Source organism: Peromyscus maniculatus, chromosome 8 (genome assembly GCF_049852395.1).
Source record: "Peromyscus maniculatus bairdii isolate BWxNUB_F1_BW_parent chromosome 8, HU_Pman_BW_mat_3.1, whole genome shotgun sequence".
NCBI classification, from domain to species: domain Eukaryota; kingdom Metazoa; phylum Chordata; class Mammalia; order Rodentia; family Cricetidae; genus Peromyscus; species Peromyscus maniculatus.
The window spans coordinates 90,488,080-90,502,954 of record NC_134859.1 but is presented as its reverse complement, the minus strand read 5'-3'; the positions used below and the strand labels follow the sequence as shown (position 1 = coordinate 90,502,954).

Below are 14,875 nucleotides of genomic sequence, written 5' to 3'. Positions count from 1 at the left end.
GATGGCAGGATGCCGAAATGGTGGAGGACCACCGAGCCTGAGTCTTCCATGCTCTCACCAAGGGTTCAATTCCATGTCACATCTCCGTTCTGTGACATCGTGTGACACCAGGCCAGGCATCAGAGTCTAAACTGGAAACAAGCTGGAGACTCATGGGACAACAGGGCTCACGAAGGAAGGGCACCTCGGGGAGGGGACAGACAAGGTGGTCGCCAGGGACTTGGTGGAGCAGCCACAGCTGCTCCCCTGGGGTGTGCTGAGTCAGTGTGTGTGGCTGGGTTGGGGGCTGTGGAGGGAGGAGAGCTCAGAAGGAGGAGCAGCTGGCCGGCGTCCTCCATTCTCTGGGTCCTCTGTGGAGGGTGGACAGGTTCACACACAGATGGAGGGGCCCCTGTGGGGATGGGTGCGTGCGGCCAGCCAGGAGGAGGAGGACAGGTGTGGCTTGGTGACCAAGTCTGGAGGAGGCAGCGCCAGGTGGTCAGTGGGAAGACGGTGGTGTGGTCACTGTCCCTTCTTCTGGTCTCATGGCTGGCAGAGTCTAGACACCAGCTTCCCCACACCAGATGCGTCCAAACCCCTTCCTCGTCTGAATCTTCCACACCTTCCCCTTTTCTCTCCGCATTCTCCTGGGCCTCGGGGGAGTTCACAGCCACTCACCGTCTTGTGTCTGCCGAGGGAGCCACTAAGTACCCTAGGCTAGCCCAGGCTGCAGCCCTCTCCTCAGCCTTTCCTTCACCTGTCCCTGCCCGAGCCTCATCTTCCATCCACCTGGGACTCGTGTGTGGACATCTCGGCACAGGCTGCTCTGAGCTGCACCTGGGGCTGGGGTCTAAATCTCCTCTGTCACCAGAGCACTGAGGACAGGGGGACAACTCGCGGAGGAGCCCCGGAAACATGAAAACACCCCAACCTGCGCCACCCCCCACCCAGAGGCAACTCTGTCTCAGGCACTTCCGCAGCCCTGACAGGAAACCGGTCACAGCCTCAGCCTCCCGCCATCTCAAGGCAACTTCTTGTTTCCCAGTTACCCTGTGCCAGCCCAGAGTTGTGGTCCTGGGCTCCACCCCCCAAAAAAATCTTCCCAGGCTCCATCCCAGCAACTCAGAGGGGCCGGGATGGTGGACATGATTGCAAAACTGGCCAGGAGGCAGAGCCGGGCCCTGAGGGCACAGGTAAGGCTAGAAGGACTCTGGGGCAGGCTCGGCCTCTGACGGGGTGGCCAGGGGGGCCTTCTGGGTTCGGAGTTGCAGCAGGCCTGCACCCCACTCTGTTAGTAGCCGCCTGCAGAGCTCAGAAGAGTATGCGTCGGGTGGTCTAGGCACTTTTCTTCTAGAGGCCTTTCCTGTCCAAGGAAGGGTGCACAGAGGGATCGGAGATCCCCAGCTTGGGGCACGAGAACCAGGGCTTCCACCACTGTGGACGAGAGGGGGGGATTGAAGGCGAGGAGTGCCTTACCATAGGGAAGTGAAGGGGTGTCTGTGGTGAGAGGAAAGGTCTCTCTTGGCTCCGTCCTCTGACCTGAGGTGGGGAGGCCTCTTCCTCTTCCCCACTCAGGCCTGAGTCTATAGGTACAGCTTAGGAGCCCTTGATGCTATTTTTAGGCTATGGCTGCATGTGGGTCTCCAGAGTGGGGGCCAGCATGGCAAGCCACACTATCCCCTCCCCCCCCCAAAAAAAAGCACAGTGAAGGGCCTACACAGACCCTGGAGTAACGAGAGCCCAGCTGGACCCTACCAGCTGAGGAAAGCCCCTTCAGCTCATCCCTGGGGGCGGGGCAGGGGTGGGGAGGAGTCCACGGAGAGGTCCAGAGTTTGAGGGACCAGTGAGAACTACAGTTCCATGGCTGCAGCTTCAAAGAGGAGCGGGCTGTGCCTGCTTGCCTCTATGAGGGTCCCTCTCTCCCACCTCATGCATTTGGTGTCTCCGGGGCAGTACGGCTTCCCAACACTTCCCGCCCCCACCACATGGTTCTCTTCTTGCGATAGCCCTGACCTCTCTCTCCTCAGTGCCCCCATACCTGCTGGTGTGTCCCTATGGGAGCTCCTTAGCTCCAGTAACCTGTCAAGCATCATCCCTGCTCCAAAGAGCCCAGCAGCATCACAGCATCCCCCTAACCCCCATGGACCCTTCCAACCACCACCACCCTGTGCCCCATCCCAGTCCTGGAATAGGCAAAGCCTCCGCCCCAGTGCATCTAAGTGTGGGGCAGGAGACCTCTCTGCTCCCTCTCTGCTCCCTCTCATTATGGTGTCTGTCCTGTCCCAGTGAATCTCCTGGGCTCTGTGGCTCAAACCTTCCTCCCCAGCAAATCCTTTCTCACATTCTGCCCAGTGGGTATGAGTTTGTGTGTTTCTGACATTCACCACAGGATGGACTTGCATATCAGAGCAGCGTTTGAATAGACCTGTTATAGCTTCAGGGCATTGTCTCACCTGATGGGGGCAGTGGCATCCGCACATCGTCCAATGTCACACTCACAAGAAGAGGTGCGTGTCTTGGGAAAGGGGAGACGGCTCAGTGGGTAGAGCACTTGTGTAAGCATGAGGCCCAGAGTTTGAATCCCTGGCACCCATGTAGAAGCCAAGTGGATATGGTAGTCTGCCTGTAATCCCCGTGCTGAGGAGGTAGAGACAGAGGATCGCTAAAGCAAGCTGGCTAGCTCAAGTCAGTGCGCTCCAGCTTCAAGTGAGAGACCCCACCTCAATATGTAAGGTGGAGAGTGATCGAGGAAGACAGCCACTGTCAACCTGAGACCACACACACACACACACACACACACACACACACACACACACACACCACATCCACAAGGAATGAGAGAAGAAGGAAGGAAGGAAGGAAGGAAGGAAGGAAGGAAGGAAGGAAGGAAGGAAGGAAGGTAGGTAGATGGGCAGCTACCCAGCCTCCAAGGCAGAATGCCACTGGACCCTAACAAAGCGGTAAGCAGCTTAGATCTCTGCCCTGAGAGGCTGTCACCTGAGGCTCCCTAAGAAGCAAAGTCAGTGTGGGGAGGACAGGAGAGGGGGCAGACGGGCCAAGGGGACAGCCTAAGGAAGTGGTCATCGAGGAAGCAGATAGGTGCTGCTTCTGGTGCGGTGGGATAGCCTGGTGCAGCTGAAATACAGGAATCCACATGAGGTCTGGGGTCAGGGAAAAGGAGAAGTGTGCAGAAGGTCCTGTCTCCACCGTGCGCACGAGCCTGGAGGGGTAAAGGAGAAGAACTGTAGGGCTCAGCTCAGCACCTGCGTTCTGGGCCTAGCCTCCCGTGTCTCGCGGTGCCTTTACATGTCTTTTTATTCTATTTTATGTATTTGTTTCTTGCACACACCATCACGTGTGCCACGGCACACACGTGGAAGTCAGAGTCACACACAACTGGGCAGACTCAGTTCTCTCCTTCCCTCCACCCTGTGGGTCTTGGTGTTCCAACTCAGGTTGTCAGGCCTGGCGGCAAGTGCCTTTAACTGCTGAGCCCTCCCGCTGCCCCCCCCCCATGCAGTCTTCCTCAGCGGTGACACCCCGTCATTGACAAGCTGCGCTTACCACACCCCGCACCTGCCCTGTGTGCACTTGAGGCCGGCTCTGCCAAGCAGGGACTGGCCTCCTCCATTTGTTCTCTGCTGCATCCCCAGCGCCTGGAGGCTCGGGTCCTACCGCACAACAGAGCAGAGGAATCTGTGAGATGAGTGACCGGGGAGGGGGAGGGGGGGCAGTAATAGTTACTTATTTTTCTGTGTGTGAATACAAACACTCATGTATGTACATGCATCACATGTGTGCCTGGTGCCCAAAGAGGTCAGAAGAGGGCATCAGGACCCCCTGGAACTGGAGTTAGAGAGTTGTGAGCCGCCACGTGTGTGCTGGGAACTGAACTCAGGGCCTCTGCAAGAGCAGCAAGTGTTCCTAACCACTGAGCCATCTCTGCAGCCCCAATGAGTGCCTTTTATGTTCTTCCTAAAACACAGGGAGAAGCCACGTTGAGAACGACAGGCCTTCCCTTACACGGGTATCTCAGCCAACGTTTGTGATGATTGTGTCCTTGTGTGGGTGTGTCACAGCACACACGTGGGGGGACGGAAAGCACCCTGTGCTAGTTAGTTCGTTAGTTTTCACCCTTCACCACGTGGTGAAGTCACACTCAGGACATCACTCTTGGTAGCAGGCGTCTTCACCCACTGAGCCATCTTGGCAGCCCAGTTTGTGTTTTCTTAAAAAAAAAAAAAAAAAAGCCGGGCGGTGGTGGCACACGCCTTTAATCCCAGCACTCGGGAGGCAGAGCCAGGCGGATCTCTGTGAGTTCGAGGCCAGCCTGGGCTACCAAGTGAGCTCCAGGAAAGGCGCAAAGCTACGCAGAGAAACCCTGTCTCGAAAAACCAAAAAAAAAAAAAAAAAAATACTGTTAGAAAAAGTGGAATCTCCAAAAATTTGAAAGGAAAAAGAGCTCAGAGCCGGCACTCAATGGATGAGTACTTATTTGCCTTCTGTAATTGAGACCCAGGGTTCAGTTACCCAGCAGCAGCACCACTACCCCCCCAAAAAAACGTAACCCCTATAATCACACTGCCCAGATAGACCATTTGTCAGCATTTAGTTTGACTTTGGTCCTTTGGGGGCAGGGTCTCATGGACCCCAACCTGGCTTCAAACTCCACATGTAGACGAGGATAACCTGGAGCTTGTGAAGTTCTGCTCCTCTGAGTGCTAGAGTTACAGGCATGTACTGCCAGGCCTGGTTGTGTGCAGTGCTGGGAATCGAATCCAGGGTTCTGTGTGAGCACTCTCCCCAGGCCACCCTTATTAGCTTTTGGGGTGTACTGTTGGCTGGGAGCGTTGTCTATTCTTAGAAGACTATCAACCCCCCACCCCCGTGCATTCTTGCTGCCTTGGGGTTGACGGTGAGGCTGCCTGTCTCTCTTGGGGTTGGCGTTGCTGGGCTGCATGTTGGTGGGATCTGGGGAGATGTGGGGAGAGATGTGGGGACCTGACACTCTCTGGAGCTGAGACCTGAAGAACAAACTGTCAGTTGGGTGAGCCGGTAGAGTTGGACACAGACAGGCTGCAGAGGAGCTGAATGCACTGGGCCCCAGAAGGTCCAGCAGGGGGGTGGGGGTGGGGACCTGTGACTGCCGCCCTGTAACTAGAGCTTGAAGTTCAAGGCCAAGAGCAAGCAAGGAGTGGCAGGAAATAGAGCCCAAGCCCAGGCAGGTGATGGATGGGCCTCTGTGGGCCTCAGACTTTGCCCCTCTGCCCACGGGGGAGGCAGAAAGTGTGACTCACACCAGCTTCTCCTCTGTGACTAGCCAGACGAAACCCCAGATGCCCCACTCCTTTGTGGGGGAAAGGGGCCTCTCCTTTCTTTGACCCTTTATTCTCCAACCCATCAGGCTGCTCTCTCTCTCTCTCTCTCTCTCTCTCTCTCTCTCTCTCTCTCTCTCTCTCTCTCTCTCTCTCTCTCTCTCTCTCCCTCTCTCTCTCATTCCTAAACCTGCCCCTAGCAGTACGGACTCCATCACAGGAGCTTTCAAGGGTGGTGGGAGCCTTCAGTGGGGCCGTGGATTGCAAAAGGACCCCAAATGAGGCCCATGAAAAAAACAGGCCCCGGGCCATTGGTCTGTTGCTGCCGATGCGTCCCCTTCCTCTGAGTGCAGACTCCCGAGAGCTGAGTTATTGCTGTAAGATTAACAAACTGACCTCCCCATCTGTGGCGCGCACTGCTTCAGGCCGCACTTTCCAAAGCGTTTCCTTACTTTTACCATAATTTCTGGGATGGGCAAAGCACACATTTTCCACCCAGGGCAACTGAGTCAGAGGGGTAACCAGCGCTTGCTGAAGGTCGCCCAGGTTGCAAATGTCCAAGGCCACACCGTGTGACTACTCTGGAGTTGCCCCAAATGTCGTCTGCTTCTGCCCCCGCAGGTGGATGACCCCCCGGAGCCAGTGTACGCAAACGTAGAAAGGCAAGCTCGGGCCACTTCGCCGCGCTCTGCCGCCGCTCCTCCTCGGCTCAGCCCAGTGTGGGAGACCCACACGGACACGGACACTGGGCGCCCCTACTACTACAACCCCGACACGGGCGTGACCACCTGGGAGTCACCCTTTGAGGCCTCTGAAGGCGCCACCAGCCCGGCCACCTCCCGGGCCTCCGTGGGCAGCGGGGAGAGCCTGGAGACGACAGAGTGGGGCCAGTACTGGGATGAGGAGAGTCGCAGGGTGTTCTTCTACAATCCCTTGACGGGTGAGACGGCCTGGGAGGACGACGAGACTGAGGACCTGGACGAGGAGCTCCAGGAGCAGCTGGAGATGCAACCCAGCCTGAGCCCGCGAAGCCCCGGCCAACAGAGGGTGAGGGGCGGGGCCACTCCAAGGGCATCTGATCCCACCTCCTACTTCTCGGGGTTCAGAGGAAAGGGGTGGGACGGGGAGGGGGGGCGGGCATTTCAGAGCATCTTTGATTCCTTAATCAGAAACCGGAGAATGGGGACGGGGCCACCTCTGAGCGTTTCTGACCCCACCTCTTGCTTCTCAAGAACCAGAGAGTAAGGACAGAGCCGTCCCTGAGGGCCTCTGACTCCTTTTCTGGCTTCTTGGCCCCAAGGGCTAGAGGGTGATAGGTGAGTCTGGTACTAAGTGGAGGAGGCAGGAACCTCTGACGCCATCTTCTGGTCCCTGCAGCCCCCGACTCCTGAAACAGACTACCCGGAATTGCTGGCCAGTTACCCGGAGGAGGACTATTCTCCTGTGGGCTCCTTCAGTGATCCTGGCCCCACATCTCCCGTGGCTGCGCCCCCTGGCTGGGACTGTCACATTACTCCAAACAAGCAGACGCTCTACACCAACCAGTTCACTCAAGAGCAGGTAGGACATCACTAGCTGACGGACTCCCTCCATCTTTCACTCCCTCCCCAGACTTCCTCAACTAGGACCTCCCTCAAGATTAAAGTGCAGACCCCACGCCATTCATTGCTAAGTCAGGTGCTCCAGCCCCTGGTACCATCCTGGACTCTGGGCTGAGGGCCCTGACCATCCCTGTGTCCACAGTGGGTGAAGTTGGAGGACCAGCATGGGAAGCCATATTTCTACAACCCAGAGGACTCCTCTGTCCGGTGGGAGCTGCCCCAGGTAAACAGCTGGAGAAGGGAGAGAGCCGGGGAGGGTGGAGGGGGTGATAGGTCACAGCGTCTCTCTCCCCAGGTCCCGATCCCTGCCCCTCGAAGCGTTCGCAAATCCAGCCAGGACAGTGACACGCCAGCCCAGGCTAGCCCTCCAGAGGAGAAGGTGGGAAAGGGCCATGGAGTCTGGGGTCAGGGATTGGTGGAATATATTCCTCCCTTCCCTATAAGCCCCAGAGCAGAGGGAGTCCTGGAGAAATCTCCCTGTGCCTGCTCCTGTAGGGACATCACCCTCCCTCCCAGCAGTGGGGGTGGGGGTGGGGGCAATGACAGGGTTCAGTGAGCCTCAGGCCTAGCCTGTGGGGGAACTTCCAGATGAGGAGATGCTAGCTTCGTCCCTTACCGCTTGCCCCCCTCATAACCATTCCCTCTCCCCCCCTAACCCCCGTTCTCTTAGACCAAGACACTGGACAAGGCAGGAGTACTTCATCGTACCAAGACGGTGGACAAGGGGAGGAGACTTCGGTGAGGGCCTGTCCCAACCCCAACCATGGCAGAGTGGGCCTTGATGACAAAGTTCACCAAGTGCTAAGCTCCCTCATGCCACACTCTTACTAATCCTCGTAGCAACTTCATCCAGGGCCCTGTCAGGAAACTGAGGCACCTAAGGTTCCTTGGCTACCAGCTATTAGGGGTGGGAATCCAGCTCTTTCAGGCCAGGGCCCAGAGCTGTGTTCTTAAAACTCTATGTCCTGTGAGGGGTAGGGGGGAGGTGAGTCCTCCAGATTAGGAGCAAATCTAAGCCCCACCCACGCCCACTTCCCTCCATACTCAGGAAGAAACACTGGAGTGCCTCCTGGACGGTGCTGGAGGGCGGCGTCCTGACCTTCTTCAAGGACTCAAAGACCTCAGCTGCAGGCGGCCTGGTGAGACCTGTCCCTGAGCAAGGGACACTTTCTGATCTGTTTTTCTGGTCTGGTTTGGGAAAGGCTGGTCTGAAAGATGGGTACCCAAGTACCAAGGAGCTGTATATTAGCGGGGGGGGGGGGGGGGGCAATGATGGCAGATTCACTACAGTACAAGCCGCTCCAGTCACTTGGGGCCTGAGGAACAGTCCTTGGGGATGGACAGCTCCAGTCTGGAGAGAGGGAGGCTAGGACCCGGCATACCTGCTCACAACATGGGCTTGGGCTCCTTCCTTTCCTTCCTTCCTGCTGTCCAGTAGGTTCTAGGACAGAGATGCACCAGGAGGCTGGTATGTCAGAGCCCAGTCTGGGTGGATGCCCCTTATAATCTTGCTTCCTCCATTCCTCCCTTCCCCCACAGAGGCAGCCTTCCAAGCTCTCCACCCCTGAGTACACAGTCGAACTGAAGGGGGCCTCTCTCTCTTGGGCCCCCAAAGACAAATCCAGCAAGAAGAATGTGTTAGAGGTGAGTGGGGCCCGTGAATGATGAGAAAGGGGCCCGTGAATCCCACTACAGACAGGGCCCAGGAGTAGGGACCTGCAGAAAGAAAGAAGGGTCGTAATTCTCAAAATCAAGGCTGCCCCATCTTGGGCTCAGTGTTTCTGCCATCATGCTGTCCAAAGCCCCCACTCTGGATAAGAGTTAATACCCCCTTGCCACTGAGGGTAAGAAGCAAGTCTCTGGGAGATGAAACCGCCGTCCCCAGAGTGGTCTTCTTCTCTCAGCCACCAGCCTGAGACCAGAGACTCTGACTCTAGCCGCTCACTGTGATGGGTTGAGCCAGGGACCTGCTTTCACTGTCCAGAGCCCAGATTCCAGCTTGTATTGGGTCCCCAGTGAATAGAACAGTGACAAGCTGGTCAGGTTCCCCCAGCAGGTAGAGCAAGAAGACTCTTGGGGCTCACCACGCAAGGGCCTCATAGTGCCACGCCCTTCGCTGTTCAGGGTTTTGACAGTCCCTAAGGGCTGTGAGGCAGAACACTAGAAAACACAGGCAGTGAGGGGCTGATGGTTTAATCAGTGAAGTGCTTGTCTCACCAGCTCGAGAGCCCAAGTTTGATCCCCAGAACCCATGCAAAAGTCTGTTGGTGGCACATGCTTGCAATCCCAGGGCAGGGAAGACCCTGTCCACAACAGAAACAAAGTAGACAGTGCCTAAGGAATAACACCCGAGGTTGAACTCTGCACACACCTGCATGCACACACCCATGCAGGCACACACCCCACAGGCAATGAACTGGTAAAAACCACCACCAGCACCACCACCACCAAAAAAAAAAAAAAAAAAAAAAAAAAAAAAAAAAAAAAGAAGAAGAAGAAGAAGAAGAAGAAGAAGAAGAAGAAGAAGAAGAAGAAGAAGAAGAAGAAGAAGAAGAAGTAGCCAAGCCAGTAGCTGGGAAAACAAGTTAGGGATGTTCCGGGATGGGGGGAGCTAGGGGCAGACAGTGAATAGGAGGTGCGCTCTGGTGGTCACCGAGAGAAACTTAGCTCTGGTTCTTCAGGCAGCAGAAGAGAAGAGGGACGGGAGTCAGTCACATAGATCTTTACTATTAGGGAGGGGAGCCTCTCTGGGTTCCAGGGAATCTAAACGTTTCCTAACCCTTGGTTCTTAAAGAACTTTCTAATGGGTAGCCCTATGAACCTGGGGCCTAGAGGAATATATGCTCTTCCAAAGAGCTCCATGGAAGCTGAGGCAGGTCCTTAGGTCTGCTTCAGATAGCATATTATGAAGAAAGTCGGAGGCACAGTCCAGACACTCTGCAGGGAGCTTGGATGTTTCGTTTTTGATGATTCTCCAAGCTTTATTCAATTCTAGATTTATGTGTTCTTCCTCTATGTGTGTGTGTGTGTGTGTGTGTGTGTGTGTGTGTGTGTATGCCACACGTGTGCCTAGTACCCCACAGAAGTCAGAAAAGAGCGTTGGATTCCTTGGAACTGGATGCTTGTGAGCCACCAATGAGTGCTGCTGTCTGCCTCTCTGGACCGAAGGGCTGGATTGATATGTCCTTCCAAAGCTAGACATTGCAGCTGGAACAACTCTGCATGTTTGGAGTCAGCCATGGGCCAGCCATGATCTAGCTCTACTCTCCTATGTATTTTTTTTTTTTTTTAATCATTGCTGTTCTAGCAGCCAGGCTCCCACAGGAATTTTCTATCACTTTGCCAGTGCCCCAGGGGAGGCCTGCTGTGTTCTGTGTTGGGCAGCCATGACCCCAGCCAGCAGAACTCTGCTCTGTCACTGCTGGCTGTGTGCCCATGAGGAAACTGACTCAATTGTACCAGACCCCACTTAGTCCACCTGTCACAAACACTGTCACCCACAGCATTAAACAAAGAGGATGACTTGGATCTGGTTCGAGGCCTTTGCTCTCGTAGGCTCTGAGTCTCTTGGGGAGGGACAGGTCACCTCCCTCTCAGTACACATACACACTCCCAAGACAGACCCAGAGAGCAGGGGAAACTGACTGACTTGTGTCCCTTCAGCTGCGAAGCCGAGATGGCTCCGAGTATCTGATCCAGCATGACTCAGAAGCCATCATCAGCACCTGGCACAAGGCCATTGCCGAAGGCATCGAGGAGCTGGTAGGCAGAGCCTGGGGCCTCGGGGCTGACAGAGAGGGACGTGGGCCTTTTACGCAGGACCCTCAGCTACACACAGAGAACCCATGACACCAGTGGAATAGTGCCATACCCTTCGAGAGTAGCCTATCTGCTGATAAGAGGGCCTTTCCAGAAGCCTGTGACTCCAGCTCTGGGCCTGCTCTCGCAGGATGATGCGGGAGGCAGGCGCAACCTGAGGAAGCTTCTCGTTATAAGGGTGGCGGGTGGGAAAGTACATAAAGATGGTGGGAACGGGACTCAGGCAGGAGTGACAGCTGAAACTAGGAGATGAAGGGCCAACAGACTGAATTCAAGCGCCTTGTGTCTGCTAGACAAGTGCTTTGCCCTGGTGGTGTCAATCACACCTTGTGGATACACAGCCGGGTGACAGACTGGCCTAGCATGCAGAGTCAACAGCTATTTACGTGGCATCGGCCTGATAGTATTTGACTCTGAATTCCATCTGAGTTAGCGCTGGGTACAAATTGTGACTGTGTTAGGAGAAGCAGGAGTCCAAATGCAGAAGGTAACGTTGATGCGATCAGCCATGGTCTGACCTAATGGGAACTTCAAGTTCTCGGGAGTGCTATGTGAGGAGGTCAGGAGCTGGGAGGCGCCTGAAGATGGCCTGGATAAGAAAGGAAGGGGGAGGGTAGAGTGATCCTGCAGCTCCTGGAGGACTCAGCAGCCAGGGAAAGTGGAAGTTGATTCCTAGACAATAACCTGCCAAGAGAAAGCAGGCTCCTCCTGGGATGTCTCCAGGCCAGAGCTGCTGGGGAGAGGCCCCAGCTGGCCCCAGGCCTTGCTTCTCTGAGGCTGTGTGATTCCAGTCGGCAGGCCTGCTGCTCCAGGGGGAGGAAGGCGAGCCCAGCAGTGCTGATTTCGGGTCCAGTGAGCGCCTCGGAAGCTGGCGGGAGGAGGACGCGCATGCAGGTGTGCAATGGGGCCAGGTGGGGAGACCACCAAAGAGTCCGCGGGGAGGGGGGACCCTGGCTGGGGTCTAGGGTCGGTGCTGTCACTGCCACCTACTGACTAAGTTCGGTCTGTGGCAGCCTCACCCTCGCTGAGCCCCGGAGGCCAGGAGAGCGACTTGAGCAGGGTCCGGCACAAGCTCCGCAAATTCCTACAGAGACGACCCACACTGCAGTCTTTGCGGGACCGGGGCTACATCAAAGGTACCCGCAGCTCGCCGGGATCCGGGTTCAGGTGGCCCGGGTCTGGGCACCGCTGACCAATCTCTCCCCCAGACCAGGTGTTTGGATGTGCGCTGGCTCATCTGTGTGAGCGCGAGAGGAGCCCCGTGCCGCGCTTCGTGCAGCAATGCATCCGCACCGTCGAGGCCCGGGGTACGCAAGCATGCAGGCAGGGCAGCGCTCCTTGGCCGGCTTCTAGGAGCAAAGGGTGGAGACCCCTGGGGGAGCACAGGGTCAAGGAGAAGGAGATGCGGAGATCCTGAGTAGAAATTGCTAGGGTCCCAAGCCCTTCCAGGGTCAGCCATTCATTCCCTTTCCCTCAGGGCTGGACATCGACGGGCTCTACCGCATCAGTGGGAACCTGGCCACCATCCAGAAGCTGCGCTATAAGGTGGATCACGGTGAGGTTCTTCCCCAGTCCTTACCCTGGGGGCTGAAAGCACAAGCGGGTGCTGACTGCCTCTCAATCCCCACCCCCACCCCCGCCCCCTCCTCACCGCAGATGAGCGCCTGGACCTGGACGATGGGCGCTGGGAGGACGTCCACGTGATTACGGGCGCCCTGAAGCTCTTCTTCCGAGAGCTGCCAGAACCCCTCTTCCCATTCTCGCACTTCCACCAGTTCATAGCGGCCATCAGTGAGCGGCTTAGGGAGAGGACGGGTGGGGAGGTTGGGCCACTTTTGTCACAGCCAGCAGACCGTCTCTGGTCCCTTCCTCCACCCAGAGTTGCAGGACCCGGCCCAGCGCAGCCGCTGTGTGCGTGACCTGGTGCGCACGCTGCCCACCCCCAACCACGACACGCTCCGACTGCTCATCCAGCACCTGTGCCGGTGAGCAAGCCAGACTCCCCGGGGCAGAAAGGAAGGGCTGGTCGTGGCTGGAGCCCCTGTTGAGAGACTCCCCAACCTCTGAGCTCTTGGTCCCACGCTTCCCACTGCAGGGTGATCCAGCACGGCGAGCAGAACCGTATGTCTGTACAGAATGTGGCCATAGTGTTCGGGCCCACACTGCTGCGGCCTGAGATAGAGGAGGCCAGCATGCCCATGACCATGGTGTTCCAGAACCAGGTGGTGGAGCTCATCCTACAGCAGTGCGCGGACATCTTCCCGCCGCCGCACTGACTGCGGACCCTGGGTGGCTGAGGCCATGAGGCTGGACCTCCTCTGGGGCTCTCCGCCTCCCACCCCGCTGCACTGTGACTTCTGCACCCCTCGATTCAGAGGATACGGTGACTCCCCCCTTCATGACCCCAGTTCATGAAATGTGATTTCTCCCTGTTGTATCCCCATTAGGGGTTCCTTAGGGCCCTTTCTTGATTACAGCGCCGCCTATTGTGTGAATGCGAGAATGTGCCTGGGGGGATGAGTGCTTTCTAGGGCCGCGGCTGGGAGGAGGGATTGGATGAAGGCATTCTGGCTTCCTCAGGCCTGCACCTGGCCAGGCCTCCGTGGAGACCGTGTAGGACCCGTGCTATGCGGGACGTCCTGCTCTGATCCTGAAGCAGCTACTGACACTGTCCCAGCTGCCAGGGCTGGACTGTCCCTGGCTGCCAGCCCAGGCCACGGGCTGCTTTCTTCAGCCTGATGGTCCTGTGCCACCCTGTTGCAGGCCACCGGAGGGCTTTTCCTAGGCTTTCCTCTCTCCCTGGGCCACACCTGTTCTCTACAAGGCTTGTCCATGCCCACCACATGCTTACCCTGCATCGACTACACAGGATTCCAGGGAACCGGGGCTTGCAGAAGTCAAGTGACTTCAGGTTCCAAGGGTGATCTGAATCCCTGCAAAGACTCTCCTCCGGGCAGCAAACCCAGCTTCTAGAGGAGGAGATGAGTCCCCTCCCCCACGGCAGCACAGCCTCTGGACAGAACAGAGTAAATATGCTGGAGTGCCCTGCATGGGCTAGAGGTGGGGGTCCCTTCAGGAAGCAGGGAACTTGTCACAGCTGTTCTGGTGGAAGAAAAACAGCATAAAGAGAAGACCCCAGCCCGTGCCTGAACCCTGGCTGGGTGCCCACCTGGTACCCACTTGCCGTACAGAGCTGGGAGAGGCCCGTTGGAGAGGTCACTCACAGCCTCGGGCAAAGAGAGTTGGACATGTGTCAGCTGTCCGCTTCCTTCTTCATGCACACACCACCTCAGTTCATCTGAGCGCTCCACCCACCCTCACTGACTCAACAAACAATAATAGCTGATATTTATTGAGCATTCATACTATGCCAGCCTTTTTCTCAGACTGCCCCTTGGTTTCTTGCAGTCAGTATTTATTGTGGGCCCTCATGTGCCAGGCACTGTGCTCTGGGGCAGGGGTCTACGCATGCTATCTGGAGCGTAGGGCCCAGGGACTAAGGCTGACGCAAGCCCAGCCCTGATGGTCGCAACGCCAAGAAGAGAACAAATGGAGGCCTCTTGCCGTACACCTACATATTTAAAGTCTTAAGGCAACCTAACAACTGTTAAATAAAATATGTTTATTCTCCTATTTGGGTGACTGTACTCTGGTAATGGCCCGGAAGGCTAGCTTCTAGCTTCAGCATGTTGGACTCTTCCAAGTCCATATGTGAAGAGCTGCATGGGTCTTCGGTCTGTCTGCATCCCCACCCCATTGGCCTTGAACTCCTGACCATCCTGCCGCTACCTCCCAAGTACTGACCTTGCTTCACCAGGCCCAGCTGCCACCTTTTCCTTTTTTTTTGGGGGGGGGGTTCGAGACAGGGTTTCTCTGTAGCTTTGGAGCCTGTCCTGGCCTAGCTCTGTAGACCAGGCTGGCCTCGAACTCACAGAGATCCACCTGCCTCTGCCTCCCGAGTGCTGGGAGCTTTTCTTACTTATTTGCAAACTGAAGGGTCTTTGGGTCCGATCCTCTTGAGGCTGTTGTGACAGGCACTACTGTACAAGTGTGTCTGTGGCACAGCGGCTTAGTGAGCCTGCGCTGCCATAACACCGCAGACCGGAGGCTTAGTCAATGGAGATGTGTTTCTCACAAGGCTGGAGACTGGGTGTTCAAGAT

At 56.6% G+C, this 14,875-nt stretch overlaps 1 protein-coding gene across 5 annotated transcripts in view; it reads left to right on the top strand.

Annotated features, from left to right (window-relative positions):
• Arhgap27 (Rho GTPase activating protein 27) overlaps positions 1-14,347 on the top strand; it is a 28,918-nt gene extending 14,571 nt beyond the window's left edge. For 3 of the 5 annotated variants that reach the window (XM_076543488.1, XM_076543489.1, XM_076543490.1), the window contains 15 exons: positions 5,916-6,341; positions 6,672-6,854; positions 7,038-7,118; positions 7,191-7,274; positions 7,566-7,633; positions 7,944-8,034; positions 8,435-8,539; positions 10,559-10,657; positions 11,506-11,608; positions 11,728-11,850; positions 11,923-12,021; positions 12,192-12,269; positions 12,371-12,505; positions 12,594-12,699; positions 12,810-14,347. In XM_076543488.1, the coding sequence (XP_076399603.1) occupies positions 5,916-6,341; positions 6,672-6,854; positions 7,038-7,118; positions 7,191-7,274; positions 7,566-7,633; positions 7,944-8,034; positions 8,435-8,539; positions 10,559-10,657; positions 11,506-11,608; positions 11,728-11,850; positions 11,923-12,021; positions 12,192-12,269; positions 12,371-12,505; positions 12,594-12,699; positions 12,810-12,990 (1,962 nt within the window). In that variant the 3' untranslated portion in view covers positions 12,991-14,347. Of the gene's footprint in view, positions 1-994; positions 1,173-5,915; positions 6,342-6,671; positions 6,855-7,037; positions 7,119-7,190; positions 7,275-7,565; positions 7,634-7,943; positions 8,035-8,434; positions 8,540-10,558; positions 10,658-11,505; positions 11,609-11,727; positions 11,851-11,922; positions 12,022-12,191; positions 12,270-12,370; positions 12,506-12,593; positions 12,700-12,809 lie in introns of those variants that run through there. The other 2 variants (XM_015995061.3, XR_013041920.1) reach the window with 2 other exon arrangements.
• The last annotated feature ends 528 nt before the right edge of the window (positions 14,348-14,875 follow it).